Here is a 24,798-nt window from a genome sequence, read left to right on the forward strand (position 1 = left end):
GGCTCCAGTTTGCCTGCTGCTCCTGGCGGGAATCCCAGTCAATTGCTGAGTGAAGCCTGGGGGAAGAGGAAAAACTCCCAAGTTCATCCCACTGCCTGCCAGGGGCCTTAGCGGATCCGCACTGCGAAGCTGAGCAAGGAAGGAGAGGAATTCAGGTGCAAGAAGATTAATCAAGAGGAGGGTTTGTTTTCCACGTTGTTAGAAAGGGGTTGGTCGTTATCAGTCTTGATGACAGTTTCCTCTGACTTGCTCCCTTAGGGAGGGAATTACAGCCTGATGCTTCCTTAGATACGTGTAACTGTGCTGATTTCTAGAGGCAGATGTTTGTTAGCTGTTACGTTTCTGTTTGTGTATTTAATAGATAAGGAAACTGAGCAAGCTCTGGGGCCCAGAACTGTGTTTGCGATGCTCTCATATCAATGTCAGGGAGAGCTCCACTCTGTACAAATCAGCGTCTGAAAGAAAATGATGAATATGCACATTTAAATGTTTTGTTTTTTCTTTTTTACTGGTTTGGTATTTCTTCTAGCCCTTCAGTAAGAGTAGTGCTCCAAAAATGTTTGCACTAAATCAGAAAGCACTGATTTTCAGCATGTAGTTTGATTTCACATTTCTGAAGTCAGCAAACAGTGTTTTCAGTCTATTATTTATTCAGAAGTCTGTAAGGGGGGGCGGGGGAATGACAAAAAACATTAACCTGTCAGACTGCTGTAGATAAAAAAAAAAAAAAAAAAAAAAAAAAAAAAAAAAAAAAAAAAAAAAAAAAAAAAAAAAAAAAAAAAAAAAAAGCTCTTGCAGTTCTCCTGCAATAATTGTTTTAAAATGTGCCGCGTGCTCTGGGTGTCCCTGCCTGAGCAGGGGGGTTGGATTAGATGGTCTCTAGAGGTCCCTTCCAACCTCAGCCATTCTGTGATTCTGTGATGCCACAACCAAAGGTATTAAGACCCAGGTATTTTTAGGACCACTGCAACTCCCTGATTCTGAGTTCTCAGCTTTCCCACATGGCTGTACAAAGTCTCCACCCAAATAGCAGCATAGAAACTGTCACCAGCAGCAGTGCCACTGAAAGCTATTAAGAGAAAGCAGACGATAGCAGAGCTGCTGTACTGGCTTGGAGCTCTTACGAATTCCTTTAGGAAAGCTGGGGATTTCTTACATGCTCAGATCTGTCTGGTATTTTTGTTCTATTCAGCTTCTCGGGGCTGTAATGACCCTCAGTTACCGAAGCTAGACAGAGGACGTTCTCATTGCAGTAGCTTGGGCTCATTTACCCGCTGCAGTCCTGTTAAGCGCCAGGCTGCCTGCCAGCCCCAGGAGGGCAGAGCAGTTTTGCTGGCTCCATTAAAGCCCCACGGAGAAGCTTCATTGCAGGCAAGGGCCAGAGCCTTTGCTGGCTCTTCCTCCTCCCAGGCTAATGCCTTTGTGCGCTGGCCTTGTCCTTCACCCTGCGCTGCGTGGGGCTTCAGTTGGAATTGCTGCTAGCCTGTGATTAAGAGGCACCAGTATGATACAAACAAGTGATAATAGCTCCAACAGGCAGTCCTTTGCTTCACACTGATACAGCCTTTTTATTGGAATCATGTCACTCCATCTGTGGCATCTGCACTGGCAATGAGATCCTTTTCCAAACGTAGCCAGTATGTTTGGTGAGAGGGGTCTCTGCTGCCCATACCCCTGAGTCGGCCAGGGGCAGGGTCGTTAGAATCTCAGTACTATCTTTCAGGATCCTACCCATAAAGAGGGGAAAATGACCTAAACCATATGGAAAATGCTCTTTCCAGGAAAGATCAGGCACATAAGAAGCAGATGTATGGACAGGAAGTGTAATTTTTGCAGGCATATCGTTTTGGCCCTAGTCAAATAGGCACCCAGATGTTATCATCAGTGTAAAAATCATCAGTGGAATTGGATATGACATTTTTTATTTTCTTTTCCTAATAAGAACAGCATCATTTATTGTTTTCTTGTCCATTGGCTCATTCTTTGAAATTCATAGGGCAGAATTATGCCCTGCGCTGTCCAGTTTTTTATTCTGCACAGATGAAAAACAAAAAACATAGCATTCTTACATGCCACTAAAGGTGGGGAAATAATCTCCAGAAAATGCTGCTTTTCCCTTTTGAAAATGTACTTGTTGGGGGAGGGGCAGGGAAGAATCTTTCATTAGTCGAGATGGAACCTTACAGGAGTTTTTACTTTGTGTTTGGAAGTGCTTTTTGTTTACAACTGTGATTTTTGCAGTTCTAAACTGAAAAAATCAAAATGGAAGCAAAAAAAAAAAGCTTTTCCTTGAAAGTAAATATGCTTATTATCTTCAAAATATTCCTTAATGGAACTGAGAATATCTTTGTTCTTGTACTGTTTTGAAATAGAAAGAAGTGTAGGAAAATAAGAATTTCCCATGGACTGGATATTTAACATTCTGGTCTCTTTCCACACAGAAGAAAACAAAAGGCACCTCTGACTTACTTTGCAGCATTAAGATAAGCCTGTGCCAGGCCCTGTGGAGCCAATTTATCATATGTTCCTGCATGACTTTTACACCTTCAGTGCATATTTTCTGCAGATGCCTTAGTGTAAGAGTGCATTTCCAAATCCATTCTGTATCCAAATAGGTTAGTTATACTGGTTAATTCAACAAGGAAATTGCTTCCATTCATAAAATCTGACTTCCTAGACAAAAAAAAAAAATGTTTAGGAACTAAAAGGCTTGGCTTTTATAGTCCAGGTTGAATTCATAGAGTTCGCAGATGGAAACGCTGGCCTGGCAAACTCAGACATATAGACTCATAGACATAGTCACAACATTAAACTTAGAGGTTCTTCAGAGACAATCATCGTAATGATAGTATATTAACGATTTGCAACACTGAGACCAAAGTACTTCTTTGAACATACTAGATCTTTTCCAGATCTTAGGAGACAATCCTTTTCCTAACAGTTCACAGTGCAGTTTCCAGGTTGGCTTTTCTTGGAGTGCTTTATAGTTTCTAAGCGCACAGTAAGGATTACAGTGGAACTTACTTCCTGGAACTTAAAGGAGAAATTGAGGTAAACAGAAGTTTGAGAAATTAGTTTTATTTATCATTACCTTCTGTTGGCGACTTAATAGAAACCTTCCTGTCAGTGATCACCACCAGTTTGGGGTATGTGTGAGAGGGAGGGGGCTGACAGCTTTGATTGCCGGCTCTAACATTTCTCTAAAGCCTTGGGCTCTCTCCTCTCCAGAGGCGCTTGCTGCCTTCAGGAGCGCAGGAATTGCCAGTCGAGCCCTTGTGGCTCAGTCCGTCTGCACCATGACCAGGCACTGGCCGTGTCATTGTGCAGTAGTCGGTGGCTTGTGCGATGCAAGGTAGTTAATAAGTGGCCTTACAGAAAGCCCCAGAGCGGCCTGGCTTTGATTTGTTTTTGTCTCCTCTTCCCCAGGATTCCTGTACCCAGCTATGCCCCTGCTGCATGCGAGAGGAAGCCGGGAGGTTCACCAGGGAAAGCAGTGGTAAGAAAGGACGTTCACTGAGGGTTTTATGGAGTGTTGTGTATGAGAAAATATTAACTCATTACTTGTTTTAAAAAGCTTACTGAGAATGTAAGAGCAGCTCATAGAGGTTTATAACTTTTAACTAGACGAGTGCACGGTGCAGTGGATCGAGGGCTGGCTGGATGGCAGAGCTCAGAGGATGGTGATAAATGGGGCCGAGTCCAGTTGGAGGCCTGTGGCCAGTGGTGTCCCCCAGGGGTCAGTGCTGGGCCCAGTGCTGTTCAACTTGTTTATCAATGACCTGGACGAGGGCACGGAGTGCACCCTGAGCAAGTTTGCAGATGACACCAAGCTGGGTGGAGTGGCCRACACTCTGGAGGGCTGTGCTGCCATCCAGAGGGACCTGGACAGGCTGGAGAGTTGGGCAGAGAGGAACCTCCTGAGGTTCAACAAGGATAAGTGCAGGGTCCTGCACCTGGGGAGGAATAACCCCAGGCATCAGTACAGATTAGGGGTCAACCTGCTGGAAAGCACCTCCACGGAGAGGGACCTGGGAGTCCTGGTTGACACTAAGTTAACCATGAGGCAGCAGTGTGCTCTCATGGCCAAGAAGGCCAATGGGATCCTGGCCTGCATCAGGAGGAGTGTTGCCAGCAGGTCAAGGGAGGTGATTCTGCCCCTCTCCTCTGGTGAGCTCTGGTGAGGCCGCACCTGGAGTACTGTGTGCAGTTCTGGGCACCCCAGTATAGGAGGGACGTGGAGCTTCTGGAGAGGGTCCAGAGAAGGGCAACCAGGATGATTAAGGGAATGAAACATCTCTTGTATGAAGAGAGGCTGAGTGAGCTGGGCCTGTTTTCTCTGGAGAAGAGACGGCTCAGAGGGGATATGATTAATATGTATAAGTTCAGGAAGGGGGAATGCAGGGAGGAAGGGGACAAGCTGTTCTCACTGGTGGCCAGCGATAGGACGAGGGGTAATGGCCACAAGCTGAAGCACAAGAAGTTCCGTCTCCAGGTGAGGAGCAACTTCATTACTGTGAGGGTGACAGAGCAGTGGAACAGGCTGCCCAGGGAGGTTGTGGAGTCTCCTACTCTGGAGGTCTTCAAAACCCGCCTGGATGCCACCCTGTGCCACATGCTGTAGGTGTGCCTGCTTGAGCAGGAAGGTTGGACTAGATGATCTGTAGAGGTCCCTTCCAACCTTAAATATTCTGTGAATCTGTGAACCTTTGAGGTCCGCTATCCTATTTTTATAAAACCAGAGGTTTAGTGTTTATAATATATGATGTAATAGATTTAATATGCATTCATCACTTTGTGGTATCTGTTAAACAATCTAACGCAGTCTAGTATGAATTACTGATCACTCTCCAGAAACACTTATAAAAAGCATTATGTTTATTTCCCCTGGAGAGCTGGTAAGCCTAAAAAAAAAAAATTGATTTGAAAAGGCAGTGTTTCTATCTGCCAAATCTACGAACTCAGCCTGGACTTTAAAAGCCAGTCAGTAGATATGATCTAGAATATATGTTTTATTTCAAGTGAAGGCCTGTAAGCCATCCCTAGCAAATATCTTGAGCAGATAAGGTGTGTGCTGAGATCTTCTTAGGTTCTTCTAGGAGGATGCCCAAGGTTAAGCCCATTGCTGCAGCGTGGATTTTGCAGGTGGCCCCATGGTCGAAGCGCCGATTTCCAGGTGCTGCGTCTGGCCCTGGGTGCAGTGGTGGGACCATTAACAGCATGGCCGGGGTGCAGCCACATGAGTTGGGTCTGATTTGGGGGTCTTGGCAGGCGAGTGTTGCGTGACACTCCACAGCTCACCTCAGGGGTGCTTCAGTAGCCTTGCAAGCGTCCAGCCATTCTGGATCTGCTCAAATCAATGCAAATCTCAGTAAAGAAATGCACAGAAGAAGTTATTTCCTGGGTAAATAAGAAAAGAAAAACTGATTTTTAGAGAACTCAGAAACTCTTCCATGTATTCAGGAGCTCCATCTGCCGACAGTATTTGGTAGCTCTTTTCATCTTTGTTGAGTCCCCATAATACTTATTGAGTCCTCAAAAACACAATGTTTAAAAAGCTAGAAAACTTAAATATATGTCTTGTAATATTATTATTTTATTTTTAATTTCAGGAGCTGCCTAAAAATTTGGATACTTCTATGTTTTTTTCCAAGAACCTTTGGATCAAATGCTTCAAAACCCAATATTTTACTGATACTGGCTGATGATCTGGGTATTGGAGATATAGGCTGCTATGGCAATGATACAATAAGGTAAGGATGTATTCAACAAAATGAGCTATCCCTTCCTGGTGAATTTTAGTGAAAAAAATGCTGACAATGCTTAGTACAAGAAAATCTGTTATTAATTAGTGCCTTTGCAACCCAAGACATGCATATGTTGAATTTAGCATGTAAAAAATAAATGCTCTATAGAAGTTTGTAGCAGAATAACACTTATATCATCCTGCTTGGTGACTTTTTCAGACTTCAAATTTTCATCTTACATAGTCAGAACTTTGTAAATATGCACAGGAATGATTTTTCTGGCATATTTCCTTTGTAAATTACACCAACTCAAGGTTTGAATTATCATATCTTAATCTCAGTCCTTCGTATCCAACAGCAACTCTTCTAGACACACGAGGAAATGACAGCTCAGTCTATCATATATTTATGATTACTGCAGTTATCAATCTGTATATAAATAAATTTCAATAAACACTGTGATTGTGTGCTTGCACATGTTGAGTTTGCAAAGAGAATTATAAATATTTGTTCTCATTCATTCAAGGCACAGTAAATTTTAATTTAAACTTTAAAAATTACAAAGCTTTTGCTACAGACTAAATGGAATGCTTAGCATTCCACTTTTTTTGGAATGCTAAGTATCCTCTACTTACTCCAACCTACCATCATCTTTTACAAATTTTGTTTTCCTGCTTACACTACTGCAGTCTTTTAAGACTCTGCTGCATCAGCATTTGATACCAGATGGACACTGGATGGATACTGGATGGATACTTGAATTACCCTTTTTTTCCCCTTTGTAGTTATTAGCTTGAACACCTTTATCCATGGAAAATYCATTTCTAAGAAAAACCAACACATTCAAAAATATGTAGCATAAAGCTTTCCTAAGCACACTGTAGACRGAAAGGGAGATTTGTAAACACGGCGATGTCCTTAACAAAACTAGAGGCAATGAGTGGGACACTGTCAACCCCTGTATAGTGAACTCCTTTGTCAGAGACATGATTTTCTCTCTAGGACCCCTAACATTGACAGCCTGGCGAAGGAGGGAGTGAAGCTTACCCACCACGTGGCTGCAGCTGCCGTGTGTACGCCGAGCAGAGCAGCCTTCCTCACGGGCAGATACCCCATCAGATCAGGTTGGACTCCCTCTGACCATTCCCCACGCTGTGTCTAGCCACCGTTGCTATTACAAATGCCCTCAGATAAACTTTTTAAAGATTATTTAATCTGAGGTTTTCACACTTCAGAGGCAAACAAGGATGACTAGATTTAGTGGTTGCTTTCTGTGAGAAAATCCTGACATTAGGTACATTTTATGTAGCCATAAAGCAGCACAGAGCTAGATGACTCTACCTGGAGGTAGAAACATGGTAAGAAGGTAATTGGACAAGCACAGTATATGTTGCAGTGGTAGGATTATGTTAAGCAAAGAAAAGAAAAGCTTTAATATTCTTAATATCTTGACAAACACAGTGAAATCTGTCAGACTGTTGAAAAGCTATCAACGGGGATGTTTTAAAACAGTTTACTCCAGCCAGTCAAAACCACATCAGAAAACTAGAGCCAGCTCCTGTGTCAGTAATCATCAGAGTAGCTCTTCTGGTATGATCCTGACTTGCTAAGGAGTTAGATTTATGGATAATGTAATCTTGAACTGTAAATTTAGGACATATGTACTGGCTCTCTAAACTTGCCGTTCTATATAAAACTTCTCATGGTTTTTATAACACATTTTGATAGAACTTTGTTTTTAAGGACAGGGTTACCTAAGGCAGCTCTTCAGTGTCTAACCACAGGCATCTYGGTTCAATTTTAGAGACCCTAGAAGATGTGAGATATCTGCATTGGACCAGCAGATATGACACAAGACTTAAAAGAGACAACTTCTAATGCCAGTCAGAACAATCTCGGGCATATAAAAAGACTTATAAAAAAGTACTAGGCTTGGGAAACTGAATCCCCTGCTTACACTCATTAGAAAGAATCACCTGAACAGAGATAAAACAGCTTGAATTATTTATGTGCTGTTACTCCTCTCTAGGGATGGCATCCAGCACCGAAAGGCGCATTCTTTTTTGGACTGGGTGCTCTGGAGGGCTCCCGACGAACGAAACCACTTTTGCCAAAATACTGCACCAGCAAGGTTATGTGACAGCRCTCGTAGGTATGAGAAACAGCAACTTGCCACTTTTTTCTTGTGATTCAGATCAGGCTCTTTCCAAAATCAGTTTTCCTTGGTGTCTASGATCAGATAACTTCAATTTCTTGTCTGTGCAAGTTTCAAAAACAGCAAGGTTTCCAGAATCCCATCCAATCCCACATCATTGTCTTGGCAGCATATGTGATAAATCCAAAATGAAGACTTATGGAATACATATAGACTGCAAACATAAAAATGCAATGGAAAAAAAAAAAACTTATTTGCTTCAAGAAAGAAAAAAGACATAGAGATACTTCCTGATCTATTAAAGCGGAAAAAGTCTGTCAGCTGGTAGTCAGACACTACAGAAGTCTTAATTGCTTCTGATAGCTGGATTTTCTGTACCTCAGCATCCTGCTTATTATCACAGTTAGGACTCTAAAAGGCCCTTCATTATCCTCAAAAAGCAACTCAGCTAGGCGAGAGAAAAAATCCATGCCCTTCCGTGGATTTTAGATTAGAACCCATACCCAGGAAAGAAAATTGGTGCTAACTCTTTGCTAATTTTGCCTGAATAGCAATTAAAGGATGTGTCTTTCAAGCACCTCTCATTTTTAAACTCCACRTTGTCAAAAGGTGCTAGGTACTTAACTATCATTATTGTGGATTTCACCCTCTGCTGGGGTCCCCTGCAGTGAGGTGTAATTTAGTTCTTAAATTGTGAATTAAAGTGAGTCTTAGTGATGTACTGGCTTCACAAAAGCCTTCACAAAAAGGAGAACTTGCCCTAGGTCACGGCAGGCTGGTTTAGCTGAAGCTGTAAAATAAATCCATAWACATGAGCACGGATGTGGCTAGCAGTCCTCAGGAGTTATTTGTCTGGCTAATAGCCCCTAATCCCATGGTTGCAGACTTTACTTCGGTGACAGGATAATTACATTGCTCTGTAATGTGACTTCCTTAAGGTTTGTTATCAGTATATGACTTGATCACTCCAGTTCTATTGGCTAATTAGAATGGCCTAGATTTGCTACTTATTTTAAGATAAATATAGACATATAAAGCTAATGTGTACACTTTCTTGCTGACATTTCTTCCTGAATGTGAAGGCTGCATTGAACCAATGTGCAAATTGTCTAATGTTTTTGTGCTTAGGTGTCTCTTTTGGTCAGGATTCCCCTGCTCTCTCCCCTCCTACCCCCCCACCATTAATCACAGAATGATCGCGGTTGGAAGGGACCTCTAGAGATTATCTAGTCCAACTCCCTGCTCCAGCAGGGACACCCAGAGCACAGGGCACAGGGCGGCATCCAGGCGGGTTTGGAAGATCTCCAGAGAAGGAGACTCCACAGCCTCCCTGGGCAGCCTGTGCCAGGGCTCTGTCACCCTCACAGTGAAGAAGTTCCTCCTCACATGGAAATTAAACTTCCTCTTCTGTTCACTCCTGAAGTCCCKTTAATGGAAGGCTAGATCATCATATTAAAATAAAAAGCACCAAATATCACAACCATATATGTTCTCGTTCAGGAACGAGCTGGGCCACTACCCTATGGGATTTTTTTTTTCAATTGAGATAGGTGAGGAAAGCCAGCTGTAGTGGTCACATCATACCAGCATCAGCATGTGTGGTTGCTACCTGTGAGTCTGTCCCCATTCCCCACCGGCTCCTTCCGCAGCTGGGTCCTCACTAGGGAGCACCACCGGCCTGTTACGAGTGCAGGCCGAAGCACCCAGGACTAATGTCTTTAGATCCAATATCTTTCTTTTACATTTTCAGGGAAGTGGCATCTGGGTGTGAACTGCCAATCCCGCTACGATCACTGCCATCATCCTTTAAATCACGGCTTCGATTATTTTTATGGCATGCCTTCTACTCTTTTGAATGAGTGCCAAGGCACAGGTGAGCCCGAGCTGGCCAAGGCTTTGCAAGATACCTACTGGCTGTACACACAGATAATCATCCTGGCAGTGCTTACACTTCTGATCGGAAAACTCACCAACTTATTCTCAGTAAAATGGAAAATAATTGTATGTCTGGCCCTCTGTGGTTTCCTGTACTTCATTTCCTGGTTTTCCAGCTACGGATTCACCAAGTATTGGAACTGTATCCTCATGAGAAACCATGAGATCACTGAACAACCAATGCAGCTAGAAAAAATCACTTCTAATATGCTTAAGGAGGCAGTTTCATTCATTGAAAGGTAAATATGACAAAAATCATATTACTTTCTCATAATTTTAAAGTGATATTTTTGCTGTGTCATGCAGCACTAGGGCAGCAAGTGGCATGGTGAACTAGCCACCCCTCACATTGGGCAGCATCAATTTGCTATTTTCATGTCCCTCTAGTTGTCAGCATCCAGCTGCTGTCATCTGTCTTACATGCAGTTTCTCAGCAGCTCAGGAAAGGGAAGATGATTTGGGTCTCTTCTTTACATAACACAAAGGGAGCCTGGCCAAGGACTGGGCCTTCCAGCAGCAGGCACACAGAAATAATCTTGGCTTGATGGATGAACTGTCACGTGAAGTATTGCTCGTTAGTATTTTACAAATAGGAAAGTGACATTGAGTTTTGTTGTGCCTTTTTTTTTTTTCCAGATACACCCTTTCTTTACACAAACATTAATAACCTCAACTAGAGTTAAATTAAGTATGTAATTCTCAGTTGAAATGTGTGTCAGATCTGGACATATCTTGGATAGGGATTATATACCATTTCTATAAGACTTTATTTCTTACATAAAATTGGATGTTAGAAATAAATCTCTTTTCTGAAAAACTTTGAATAGAGATATTTTGAGATGATGAAATCTGAAAAGTCTCTTTTATATATAGATACTAATCATAACTATGTCACTGCTGCATTTTGAGGATTTGTCTATAATTTGTTTTGAGAAGCAGATCGCAGAGAAATGACTACTGTTATTTTCTTTGATTTCAGAAACAAGCATAGACCGTTTCTTCTCTTTGTTTCCCTTTTACATGTTCACACTCCTCTCGTTACCACAGAGAAGTTTTTGGGAAGAAGCAAACATGGTTTATATGGAGATAATGTTGAGGAGATGGATTGGATGGTGGGTGAGTGGTCTTCCCTGGTAAAATCCTTCCTTTATTTGRGTATGGATAAGAGATTAAAGAGGTGGTTACAGCAGTCCCTACTTTCATATATGGCAAAAATCGGTGAACTTGCTTTAGATATACAGCCAGCTCCATTCCATTACCATCTTTCTTATTTTCTTAAAATGAAAGTGCAGCCTGTTCTTTCTCTTTTTCAATTAATACAATTCTGTATTGCAGATAAATGCAGATTTTGATAAATTCAGAACAGTGATAAATGCAGTTAAATAATCCAGTATGTGCTTTATCATATTATTAGTTGATGTTTGTTATTTCCCAAACTCTTTTCATTCTGTTAAAAAAAATACCAGCATCTAGTTTCAAAGTTATATCTGGTCTTGCTAATGACTTTATATTAGATAGTCATTGGTTTGTCATTCTTTTTATCAAAGAATAATTCCAGAAGCAGAAAATAGAACTCTGGACTTCTCCCTCATAGCTCAAATCTCAAATTAAAAGGCTGTAAAATTTCACTTAGGAAGTGAATTAGGTTTAAAACTTTTATATGCATTTGTACCCTGGATTTAGACCTGGGCTTTAATTTGTAGTTCCCTTCTGCTTCAGCAGGAGGGAGAGAGATAGCTGTTATTTATTGCATTTACAAATAGTAAATGAATGACCTGCAACCTAAACAGTCACCTCCTGTCATGGCCAAGATTCTGAAGTGCTACTACATTCTGAATTACTTCCTCCTCCAATACTATGTTTAAAAAAGTATGTCTTGTGAGCAGCCCAATTGCTTGTGGTGGACAGCCAGGGAACCCTACAAGATCTAACCCTGGCAGAGATGTCTTCCTAATTTTTGGGCATCAGTCAAATTTAGGCTCAAGAAGCTCAGAGCTGGGTAGCAAATGTGCAAGGGCATAAGGAATATATAGGCTGAACAGGCTAGATAGATGCTAGTGAGAACAGAAATTTCTATGGTCAGACAGCTAAATTTGCAAGTCTAACTTGGAAGCAGGGTCCCTAGATTCAATTCAAATACTTTTTTGGGCAAATGTCTATTTTTCGTAATGGTAGGTACTAAGTAACTTAACTAAGGAGACACAGGAAGTCTTCAGAGGAGAACACATTAGGCAAATGACCTGATCACCAGCTCATGCTTTTTCCTTGTGTACTTCAGATTTTAGTGTGTTTCTCTGTTCTACACAAGATATTCCYGGTGAAGATACTTTTACGCACTCGGTGGTGATGAAGAGCAATCATGGATAAAACATGCCCTGTATAAACTTGTGCTGCTAGTGGTACCAAAAACATTATGAAGTTGGGTTTGAATTGGATTGTGTAGTTGTTATCACAGAAGATTTTGATTGATAATATGCAAAGTGATCCAAGTCCTTCTTTAGTTCATGGTGAGAAGAGAGACAGCAGCTTTCTACAATTAACAATCTAGACAGCACTATTATTTGTAATTTAAGCACTTTTGAGATACTTGGGACTGCACAATGGAGAGAGTTGCGAGAATTTACAGAATGAAGATGACAGTGCCAAACATCTTGAAAAAAGGATCATTAAATCAGTTGATTTGCTGGTTGATTTTAACTTGTGTTTTCATTTTTTTAGACTCCACAAGCAAATTTGGGTCGCCTTTAGCTGCTTTCCTTTGGGCACTTATTATTTCCACAATGCATAGCTTTTCTCTGTATTGTTCATAGTGCCTCATAACAGAAAAGTAGAAGATGACCTTCTGTCTATATCTTCTCATTCAAGTCAATGGAAAGACTGTCTATAAGACCTGAAAAATCAGGACATAATTATAGTGTTCTACTGTGTTTTTAGGAAGGCTTCTGGATATTATCAGCAAAAAAGGCCTGAAGAATACCACGTTCATTTATTTTGCATCTGATCATGGAGGAGCCTTGGAGGCTCGCAGTGGAAATTCCCAGCTAGGTGGATGGAACGGGATCTATAAAGGTGAGTCTTTCTCTTAAAAATAAACTGATATAAAGTATATCCAGATAGGCTGTATTCACAAAGCTATATGCTGGCATAACAATCTTGCATTATATGGCTAGACCAAGGCTAGACTAGGCTAGACCAAGCTACTCCTAACAGCTATATTGTCTAATTCTTATAGACCTCCAAAAATTCCCAAACTACTATCTCTTTTTATTGTCTATGCTATTAGAGTATTTCACCTGTATTTAGCCTGGATCTCCTTAAATTACAACAAATCCTGCTCTATCCAGCAATCCTACAGATAACAGATTCTTTACTTCATGCAATGCTTTGTTGTTTCAAGGCCAGTCATTCGTTTCAAACTGTTATTTCCCTTCTCCTTCAGTTTTCTTTAGACTGCAGTACACATGTAATCCTTTCTGGCCCAGTGCTGTCTACAAATACAGTAAACAGGCTATTTATTCCACAAGCCAAGACTTGAAAATGAAGTATGAGGTCTAAGACTGAAGTTTTACTTCACCATGTACATATAGTCTTACTTCAAGCATCCTTCCCTTTTCATAGTGGAGAATTATTTTTGTCATTTGGCAGTGATTACAGTCACTGATAACTATTTCCTTGATGAAGATTTTAAGTTTCTCATCTATAATACAGGTGTTTCATCCAGCTATCTCTGATAGCTCTTTCTTCCCCTTGCTCCATATGATATGCAGCTTTAACATAGTTAAAATCAATGATTATGTTTACTTGACATGTTTTGGTCTTAACAAAGCTGTTAACTCATGCATATTTTCTTCTGGGTGCTTAAAAATAATACTATAATTCATAGCTTTTTCATAGATTCAGGTGCTTTGACTATGCCTAGCATCAAAAGGCTGCTTGTCTGCCTAGTGCTGTTACTCACTCAGCTGCACAAACAATGATTGGTGCAGCTTACTATTTCCTGGATTTCACCCACTGACGGTTCTAAATGTCAAATTAACGTTAGCAGTTCCAGAGATGAAGTTTCCAGATAAGAAAGRCCAAAAAGGCTATTAAGTTCATTTGTACATTTGTATGGCTCAGATTCTATTCACTTCTGCTATCCTGCAAGTATAAAAGTAACAGGAGAGTCCAGATAAGTCAATTTGATTAGACAGAGATTTCAGTATGACAGGGTTATGATGAAATTATGCCTGCTTAGAAAGAAGKAAGGAGATATAATACGAGCTTAGAAATAAATCATAGTAAGGCATTCCCATTTATCCTGTCASAGCAGCAGAACACTGTTCTGTTTAGATAGAACACCAGTCTAAACTAAAAGGTAATAAACTGAAAATTGATCATATAAAAAGAAGTTTATTTCATAAATATCCATAGAACTCASTGTTGTAAGATAGTATTGTTAACAGTCAATAAAAATAAACAAACATGATAAGCTATGCATATGGGTACTGAGAACTTTTACTACAAAATCACACCTACAAGACAGTAACCTTTATCATACATAGCACAAAGGTTATTGCCCAAGTGCCTGGGCTTGCTTTATAATYCATCATGCCACCCTGCCAGCCTTTCACAGCAAAGCCTAAGAACCTGCTGTTAGCTCCTCCTCCATAGCAAAGACCTGTACTGCCTAGCAGAGCTAAAGAGTTTCAGCTGCTGCCCAAGGGTATTCACTCAGTAAACTAGCTTTGTGATTTGCTCGCCATTTTTTCCTGCAACGCTTTTCAGCAATGACTCTGCCTCTCTGCTCCTGAYTGGAGCAGAGAGGGTAGAGTAAAARTTATAGAGGTACCATGGCTTCATGTTTTGCAGTGACTGGACCCTTAACTTTAAAGACAGAGTTCTGTCTTTAAGCCACATTGCTGCATTAATATACTCATCCTTGGCATTAGTAGTATATATACTTAMAAGAAATAAGTGATTCTTATTCTGAAATAATATTCAAAACAATGGGTGTTTCAAGTTGTAAGAGTGTGGRCTGGGCTGAATTTAGGAGAAGATTAGAGGAATGCAAAGGAAACCAAGAAAGACTGTTGGATTATCTCAGAATTATTTCAACAGAAACTGAAATGGAAGGTCTTTATCACTTCAAACTATTTTAGGAGCTTTCTCATTTATTTCATGGATTCTGCACTCTTTGTTTTTGAATCACCTCAGAACATTCCTAGGGCTAAACTCCTGGAGGTCCATTAAGCATTATCCTAAACTCCTTCATGACTCCCGGTCTGCAAATTATGTGTAATGCCCTTGCTACCTCTAATTTTGAACTGTCTCACAGTCGGGCTGGTTGTTTTAAGCCTCCCTTCCCAGGAGTCCCAGGTGGGACTGCAGTGTATTCCACTGACACTGATTCAGATTTGCTTTTTGTTAATASAGATCTTTTTTTTTTCCTCTTCATGTTCTCAGGTAGTAGAGTGATTACTGTCATACATGACATAAAATTCCATGGGTCATTAAGTTTTCTTGTGCATCAGAGGATGGTGCCAGAAGTGCTGCTTAAGGATGGGCTGCCAATTGTGGCACAGAAGAAAGCAGAGAGATGCAAAGAAGCTAATAATACTGATTTGTGAAGAACTGAGCTTGTACTGTGGTCATTCAATTCCCTACTCTCCAGGATTTAGTGTGTTTTCATTAGAAGCATTTGAATATGCTGAAAAGCTTAAAACCTTTTATTAGACTATTACTATGCATGTATAATATCTTTCATTTTTACCTCTCTTTTAGTATTCCTCTTTCTGTTCTTTTTCTCACAACAGGTGGAAAAGGAATGGGAGGCTGGGAAGGAGGGATCCGTGTGCCAGGAATAATTAGATGGCCGGGAGTGTTGCCTGTGGACATAGCTATCGATGAACCTACAAGCCTTATGGATATTTTCCCAACAGTGATTCAGCTGGCTGGAGGGGCAGTGCCTCAGGACAGGTGCAAAAGTTACTTCTCAAACTGTATTTGCTTCACTTTTTTGATTTAGAGAGAATGCCATGCAGCCTAACATCCACAGGTTGAATTTTATTTTTTCTAATCCAAATATAGTTCTCTAGCTTCCTTTCTGCTTGGCTTTCCCCATCTTGTATGGAAAAGGTAAAGGAAAACAGAKTCACAGAATATTTAAGGTTGGAAGGGACCTCTACAGATCATCTAGTCCAACCTTCCYGCTCAAGCAGGCACACCTASAGCATGTGGCACAGGGCGGCATCCAGGCGGGTTTTGAAGACCTCCAAAGAAGGAGACTCCACAGCCTCCCTGGGCAGCCTGTTCCACTGCTCTGTCACCCTCACAGGAAAGAAGTTGCTCCTTACCTGGAGACGGAACTTCTTGTGCTTCAGCTTGTGGCCATTACCCCTCATCCTATCGCTGGCCACCAGTGAGAACAGCCTGTCCCCTTCCTCCCTGCATTCTCCCTTCCTGAACTTATACATATTAATCATATCCCCTCTGAGCCGTCTCTTCTCCAGAGAAAACAGGCCCAGCTCAGTGTCATTTATCTGAAGGCATCTTTCTAATCACTGAGATCACTAGATGACTGCATCACTGTGATGGAATCATTTTCCAAGTCTCATCCTTTTTTTAAGAATCTTTCATTTTACTTTCCATGGAAAATTCAGAGAGATTCACAAGGCTGGCCAGTCTTGTTAAACAGGCTATGTCCTTTCTCAGGCAAGGAARCTGGGCACATGAAAGGGCCAAAATATGGCCTTTCCTTGGACATCAGTAGCGGAGAAGTAGGTTCCTCTGTAGCAAGCAGTTCTGAGCAKCTGTCAGACTCCTGTAATGAGTACATGAGAGAAAGCGCCTGTTTGAGTTATGAGCAAAATTCATCAAAGTCCCTGTGTTGGGTAACTAAAGCTACATTTAATCACTAAGCAAGCAGAATAATTTTTTATTAGGCCTGAGCTCACAGAGCTATTGGTGATTTCAATGAGACAAGTTTGAAAGGGTGGACCTTGCCTTCTCTGTGGTTTCACGCGCTTATTCCCAGGAAAACTACAGTAATGGTAACTTATCTCTCCAGGAGGCGTGCACTGCTGTAAATGCCCAAGCTGCTAGCACCTACTCATCGCTTGTCTCCACTCATCCTCACAATTGAAAGCTCCAGAGCAAATTAGCTAAATAGCAGCTCGTGTTCTAAGTGGCACCTGAAATCCGAATGCTGCACACAGGGAGGGCGAGTACTGCTCCCCTCCAACGGGGAACTCAAATCCTTAAACAGGCAGGTGACTCCCGCTCTCTCCACCAGGGTCATTGACGGACGCTCCTTGCTGCCTTTGCTGCAAGGCACAGCTCAGCACTCGGAGCACGAGTTCATGTTTCACTACTGCGGCATGGTTTTGCATGCAGTGCGCTGGCACCAAAAGGACAGTGAGTATAAACATTATCTTTTTTTGTATATCAGAGGAGAGATGTAATGGCCTCCAACATCCAACACAGCAACAGTTAAAAACATATATATTTGGGGTAAGTTTATAGCCTCAGTGTCTTAACTCTTCTGCAAGATGCAGAAGGCCTGGAGTTTTAGCTCTCCTGCTTTGCCTGAGCTGAAGGATTTCACTGTATGGGTAGCATGGAGAAGATCCACATTGTTGTAGCGTATCTACTGTTCTTGTAAGCAATACTGTGCTCAGAATGCGAAAGTATTTGGTATCAGTTTTAGGGGTATGAGTAGAAAGAAAAAAAAAGAACAGCTCACAGTACACATAGGGTCTTTGTTTTAAGCATCAATGTGTTCGTTTTCAACAGACCTGTGTTATTTTTTTCAATTTTTCAGCTGTGGAATTAGGCAAACTGACAGCAACTGTAATACTCTGGTTTGCTTTGAATCAGCACCCAATCTTTGCTGATGTCACTTTCCATTTAGGTATAATTGAGAATGAGGTAGTAACTGGTAGCTGTGTCCTAATTCCTGCCCCATAATGGAGGAAGGTATGGCATGTATATAACCAGACACAAGTGTCTGCACCTAAACACACTGGTCYATTGACACTGGAAGGAAATAGATGTTTATAGGGTGTGATTCACCACGTACTTGCTAATGAAGACATCCGTCACCTCTAAAAGTGCCTGATTATCTCCTCTGGCTATGAAGGAAGCTGAGGCTGACCAGATCAGATATAAAAATCTTCCTTGTATGAACTTAATTGAGATGAATTGCCCCGTCTGTGACTGAGTGATGTGAGAGTATGATTAAARATGACGAATTAGTGGTGAGGCCATATTCAGCTGTCTCTCACTCTGCACAACTGGAGATATGMAGAAGCCAATGAGATTAGGCTATACCTATACATCTTCCCATCCTTTAGAGGCTTGAATGAGCCTCTTTAATTTCTCCTTTGTTTTCCCTGTCTGCGAAGTGAGAGAAGAAATACTGAGTTACTGCAATTAAATAATAATTACAAAATCATGGGGCATTCTGCCATCTCCAGCTGTTCAGATCTAGCTGTTGTGACACTGACACTAAGCTGTCTGTTTGAAGAGCACTGCACATCCTGACCTTCTGTGAGATCATCTTAGGCAGCTCAGTGGGGAATCCCTCTTATGTCAAAGCATTAATTGAGGGAGCTTTCTCTTACCACCTGCTTCTTCTTAATGATACTTTCTGACACCATGGTTAATATTTTCAAGCCAGGAATCTATATGTTTTTCAAATACCCATTGGATACTTAAGACCACAAAACCCATTTGTACTTCAAAATATTTCAAAACAGATTTCTCTGTTTGCCTACATTCTTACATGCACATAAATATYAGCATAATAGCCAAGAACTTTTCAGTCTTTCATGATGGCAGATAAATACATGCCAAAGTTGCAACACCAAACTGTTGCTCACACTAGCACTTTAACCTTGGGGTCAGCACCCAAGTCTTGGAAGCACAGGCAGTGTCCGGGCATCACTTAGGAAGTTCCACACACCTTGCTCCTGAGCAGAAAGCCAATGAGCTTTGCCAGGGGACTCTGGCAGATAGTCCCCACTGTCTTTTAAAATGCRGGCAAAAGAGATCCTGCAACTGCCCCGCTTTTGCTCAGGGGTGAGATCTTTGTACCCCTGCAGCCTGCACACCCCTGTCTTCCTCCGGCCACACAGCATGCCTGGTGTATCTCAGGAGTTGGACAGACCTACCCGCAGGAYGGCTGCTTGGCAGAGCCATCACAGCCRAGCAGCCTTGGAGCCGCAGGGCTCSCTYAGCTTGTTGGGRCTTTGGATGGCCTCAAAGAACGGTGTCTGTGGAAGGAAGTGATTCCAATGAGGAATTGCATTTGAACTGCAAAACACCTGYCCCTAGTCTTTAGTCAAGGGTTTGATCCAGTCCCCTGCATGAGGAGATACAAAATATTCATCACTTYTAATGGACCATGCCCAAATTATTAGGCTATATTGCTATTTCTCTAGTGGAAACTGGGCCTCTCCAGCAGTTATAAACCCAGACTCATTGAGCAAATGCCAAAACGTAGCAATTCCTCCAAGCAATTCCACTTTGTAGCCCCTTCTGGTCTTGGCTGCCAGGACTTCATTCCCACACAGCCCCTTAGCCTGGTAAAACACTGGAGGAGAAGGAACAGGTCTGAAGCTCTGGTTTTTGACCGCAGGTGCCTCGAGCAGCCGCCCGTGCCGGCGCCTCCCGCTCTCTCCTCACGGCCGTCGTGGAGCGCAGCGGGCACGGCGAGGCGCCGCCAGGGGGCAGCGTGGCGCCGCCAACCGCCGCCGCCAACCGCCCTAACGGCCGCCGCGCTCGCTCTGCAGGAGGCGGCGGCGCGAGTCAAACGCTCAATGTTTCATACAGACTCTAACTGAAATAAGTTGCGCAGGTTTTCGCGTCCGCTTAAAATCTCCGATTTTCAAGCTCCAGCTCTGAAGTTTCTAGTTTTTAAACCAAAGGACAGCAAACTTGTCAGGGAGCTGAGAGAGCTCCCTGTGAAGCCCAGCTCTGCAGAAATCCCAGTTACTGTTTTAAATACCCATCTATCCCTGTACACACTCTCTCTGCATGTGTAATACTCAGAAGAATGAGATTGAAAACTACAGTTCAGCCCTGGGAGCTGTCACTAGAGATGTGAGGGGCTGAGGTCCAACTAATTGAGCACAACTCCCAGCTAGTCGCACTCCAGAACTGCCAGGAGCTTGAGGCTTCTTCACATCTAGCTCCGAGTCAGCTTGCTTGCATTATCAAGAACAAAACATGGATTAGAAACTCAAATCTCCTACAGCACTAAATCCATCACTGTTCTCAGAAATCTCTCTTCAATTTGTTTTATATAAATATATATATACTAATATAGGAAGAGGGATGGGCACAAACTGAAACACAGTAATTTCTACCTGAACACAAAGAAAATYGTCCTCACTGTGAGGAGCACTGGAACAGGGTTGCCTGGAGAGGTTGTGGAGTCTCCTTCACTGGAGATATTCAAAAACCGTCTGGACAGGGTCCTGGGAAATGTGCTCGGATGACCCTGCTTGGCAGAGGGGCTGAAGCAGGTGATCTCCAGAGGTCTCTTCCCACCTSGACCATTCTGTGATACATGCTTGCCTAACCAAATAAGGTTTCTGTGGCTGGAGAGACTCGAGGGGAACATTCACTCCTGGAGTGAGTTCCTGTTGCAGGAGCTCATGCAGCCGTCACACAGGCCACTGCACCGCGTTGGGGCATATTGTATCAGTAGAGACAGCCAGGACACCTCAGGTGGAAGAACTGCTGTTCTCACTCCCTGCCTTTCACCTCTTGTGCCCTAGGATATGTAAGGTTTGTGTACATTATAATTTTAGTTGGGATCAAGAGCATGCTTTTGAAATAAAGCCCTCCTGCTCTTACTCACTTGCTGCTTTGGTTTGCAYTRTGGAATGGTCTTGGAGATCATGACCTTAGTTTCTTTTGGATGAAACTAAACTGTAAAACAAGTTCTGTGATCATATCTGGTGTGCTCTAGACATTCRGGTATGTCCAGACTAGAGTAAATCCACAGTGAAATTCCACCCAGAAGTACAGTGTGGATCAAGCCATTATGCTGTACAGATCAGTTCCTAATATGCCACTTGCTCTTGCAGACATAGATATGGCGTGAAGAGATGTGGGGGGCAGAACAGTGCCTGTGTTCCTATGAAACTGTGAGCACAGTTAGACTTCAGAGGCCTTTCCAATTTTCCCATTAAAAGGCAACTGCTGGGGTGGGGGTTGAAAATAAATGAGTTGTTCTACATATTTATTACCAGTCATAATTCCCCTAATGGAACATGCACTCAGTTAAATAGGGAGGCAGCAAAACAAATCAACCTTCCTCATGCAAGCTAGAATGAAAAATATATAATCTATCTTATGATACTCATATCTTGTATAAACATCAGCTATTAAATTAAATTAAATTCAGTCTCTCAGTGTGTGGCTAAGTGAAAGACTGGCTAATCAAATGTTACTGTTTGGCTGAACTTTCAGCCTAGACTGAAATTCTCATCCTTTGTTCTCACTGTCATCACTTTCTACTGATCAGGCACGTTTTTTAGAGGCTGTTTTAGTCTCCTCAGAGTTGTGCTCATTTAAAAGTATATCACATCCACATTACATATTTACTGTCTGTGCATGTCTGTCTGTTGCCATTGTGTGTTGGTGCCATCCTGGCAGGACTCATCAATTAAGCCCTCCACTGAAGCCAGAGGAATCCTTTGTCTTTATGTTAAAGAGGCCTTTCCTCTCCTACAGCACAGAAAGGCTTATTAGTGACAGTCTTTTTCTTTCTTCTCGTTACATTGATTGATTGCTACCAGATGGGCTTGGGAGATGTTTGGATTGAAGCAGCAAGTTTTGTTTCCTTTGGACATATTATATTAACATGTTGCCCTAAAACTCACACACATCCTTCAAATTCTGTCAGAGCTAATTCGGTTCAAGTTTCATGCCCCTCCTTGCATCTTTGAGACAACTGAAAGAAACCATCTGATTTCTACCACATCTTTAAAAATAAATAAATAGATAAATAGATAAATAAATAAGCCTCCCTTAAGCTCAGTTGTCTACTCAGTTCACCAACATGGGTTAATTACAAAAGGCCTCACTGTATCCTTGGGTATGAACTAACAGGGGCCTGGCTGTCTCCCACTCTCTGCAACTGCACTAATTATTTGCAGCTATGAAAAGTGTAAAAATGTTGCAAAATCAGAATTACTCTCCCCAGATACTCACTTCTCTGAATTGCTGTGTGGTAGATAGATTATGAGGAACTTAGCACAGCTATTACAASAAAATACTATTTTCCAGTGATAATTTATTTTCCCCTTCTGAAAACTGATCTTAGGAATTGCTGGATATAGCTAGAGATAGARTGATATGTGCCCATCTCATTTGTCTATTAAATAATCCTCCTGGCTGTACTGCTCTACTACCTCTAGCAGAGTAGGGCTACCTCGGCAGAACCATGYGAATGACTCACAGGACACTTTTTGTAGCTCTTTCTCACAAGCGCCTGCGCTACATGACAAACAGAGATGAGGTCTCCACCTCATGCTGGGGAAGCCTGGTGTGTTGGAGGATGACAAATGCATGACAAATCACACGACAAATGCACTTTTAATGACAAGGCAGAGATAGGTTGAGGCAGAAGGATGTGGAGCACATCCCAGCCAGCGGTAAAGCCCAGACACAAACAGAGCTAGGAATACATATTCATAGGAATATGGAGGTTTATTTCTTTTACAGAATTCAGCTTCTGCATCCTGTCTTTCACATTTTCAAAAACAGAGAAATGTAACTATAACATTATGCAAAAACAGTTCATTGCTGCACAGGAACCACAGAAGCAGAGCTAGCAGCAAGTGGAAGGCAGCAAGTGGAAATAAATAGGTAGCAAATCACCCTGCCACTGGAGATTTTAAAAGATTATCTGAGCTTTAACATCTCTTTTGGGTTTCTGCCTACATTTAGGAAGTTTTGTTAAATTTATTTATTAATAAAATACGCCCTGCTGCAGTTACACATGACACATAAGAATAAAGCTGTAGACTCCCATGCAGGTCATGGAGAACAGCTCAGGACACATCAGAAGGACAGACAGGTCAGCAGATTCCATTGAACCAGAAAGAAAACATCACGTAGGCCGAATGAAAATGTCAGTTCTTTGTGCCCAATGCATTACAGAAATGGCTCCTCATGTTGAATGTCCGCTTTCTTCCTCTTCCTTCTCAGCGGGTACATCTTCTGCCTCATCTTGGAATTAGTTCAGCGTAGTGCTTTCTAACCAAGGAGCAGGGAATGGAGTGGGGGAAGGAGGTGAGAAGCTCCCTCTGAGCTGCATTCCAATTTAGTCCTAGCCCCTTGTCATTTCTCACCATCAGGCAGGCATTTGGAAACCCGCTGTRTCTATGCAGCAGCTTGGTAAACCACAAGATGAAGAGCTGCAGTCTAGCAGTGCTCATCAGGTTAATGTAAAAACTGCACTCCAGATTTCATTGGTTCTGTGGGTTACAATTAATGCACTGTTTGAAGGCGAGGCACCTGAGCATGGAAATAAGTGGTGATCAGCTCCTGCCCAAGTGCTCCTTTTCTCAGATGCAGAGTTAAGAGAAGAACCYGCCAGTATCTATACCTAGAAATCAGGGGATATATCCTCCATTTTTTCCTCCAGGAGGGGCATCAGGTACCAAATGGACACCAGAGAGGAGCAGAGCCTCAGAATATTACACCTAGTAGACAGAGAGTGCATATAGCCCCATAACTACCCAAAGCCTGTGACCCACAGGACCCACTCTGCATCTCTGCCCTTTTGCCAGCTCCCAAAGCAGCCRTTCTCCCAAAGGCAGCAACTACAGCACACTCTTGCCCTAGGAACAGCAAAGTGGACATAACTTAAAATATAAAGCAATATTTTAGGGATCTTCCCTGACTCCTAATGCCACTAAGCTAATAAAATGTGCTTCTTTTACCAGGTGGCACTGTGTGGAAAGCTCATTACACTACTCCTGTATTCCAGCCACAAGACTCTGGAGCCTGTTTCAAACGAGGGCTCTGCCCCTGTTTCGGGGACGGTACCACCCGGCACGACCCACCTTTGCTGTTTGATCTCTCACGAGACCCTTCGGAGGCCAGTCCTCTTCCAGCTGACACCAAGCCCCTGCTTGGTGCCGTAATAAGGAGAATGGGAGCAGCCGTAGAAGAGCATCGCAAGACGCTGGCTCCGGTCCCGCAGCAGCTGTCTCACTACAACAACGCGTGGAAGCCGTGGCTGCAGCCCTGMTGCGGCACGTTCCCGTCCTGCTGGTGCCACGAGGAAAGCAGCAGCGCRGAGCACRCACCTTAAYGTCGAAATCCAGGAAGGGCTAGCTCAAAAATAGTTTTCACATTCAAGTGACTTGAACCTAAATACAGAAATTTGGTTCRAATTACACTGGAATAAACGAAAGGGACATTTCTAATGCCTTTTGCTCAGCCTTTTCAACAAACCTTTAGTTAAAAAGACAAATACCTCTCCAGTGTGTCCTCCCTGAAGGTCACCTGTGTAGTCTGTCCCTCAAGTGCATTGCTCTGCACCAAGTGCCAAGAAATTGAACTAGAATTTCTCTCCTTGCTGCTTTTAAATTCCAGTAAATCACCAATGATAGCAGATCAAACCTCAAGGGCAGCAGTTTATATTGCCAATACATTTTAAAGGCAACAAGTCTGAGCCCAAAAGGAGATGCCACTTGAGACAGTTTTGTTTTACTATAAAAACTGCCATATATATATAAAACAACTGTGCATTTGATCTGGAAACACATCAAAATACAGCCTCCAAGCAATAAACATTTATTAGATGTGGACACCTGCTAATTTACAACAATCTTTTGCCTCATCTATCCACTTCTGTGTGTGCCTCCTCTACATTTAGTTTCACAGTAAGGATTCCCAGGAAAACTGAACTGACAAATAAGTTTAAAAATTGGTTAGCTGAAGTTAAAATCTCAAGTCYAG

At 42.3% G+C, this 24,798-nt stretch overlaps 1 protein-coding gene across 1 annotated transcript; it reads left to right on the plus strand.

Annotated features, from left to right (window-relative positions):
- The first annotated feature begins 3,443 nt into the window (after window positions 1-3,443).
- On the plus strand, window positions 3,444-24,148 carry LOC112944032 (arylsulfatase D-like). The gene is made up of 10 exons (XM_026035362.1): window positions 3,444-3,496; window positions 5,610-5,750; window positions 6,747-6,868; window positions 7,774-7,896; window positions 9,650-10,073; window positions 10,814-10,950; window positions 12,769-12,903; window positions 15,630-15,792; window positions 17,108-17,229; window positions 23,778-24,148. The coding sequence occupies exons 1-10, from the start codon at window positions 3,444-3,446 to the stop codon at window positions 24,146-24,148; spliced, it is 1,791 nt and encodes a 596-aa protein (XP_025891147.1).
- The last annotated feature ends 650 nt before the right edge of the window (window positions 24,149-24,798 follow it).

The sequence above is a fragment of the Nothoprocta perdicaria genome, unplaced genomic scaffold (genome assembly GCF_003342845.1).
Source record: "Nothoprocta perdicaria isolate Ctin4 unplaced genomic scaffold, notPer1 scaffold_159, whole genome shotgun sequence".
Taxonomy (NCBI): domain Eukaryota; kingdom Metazoa; phylum Chordata; class Aves; order Tinamiformes; family Tinamidae; genus Nothoprocta; species Nothoprocta perdicaria.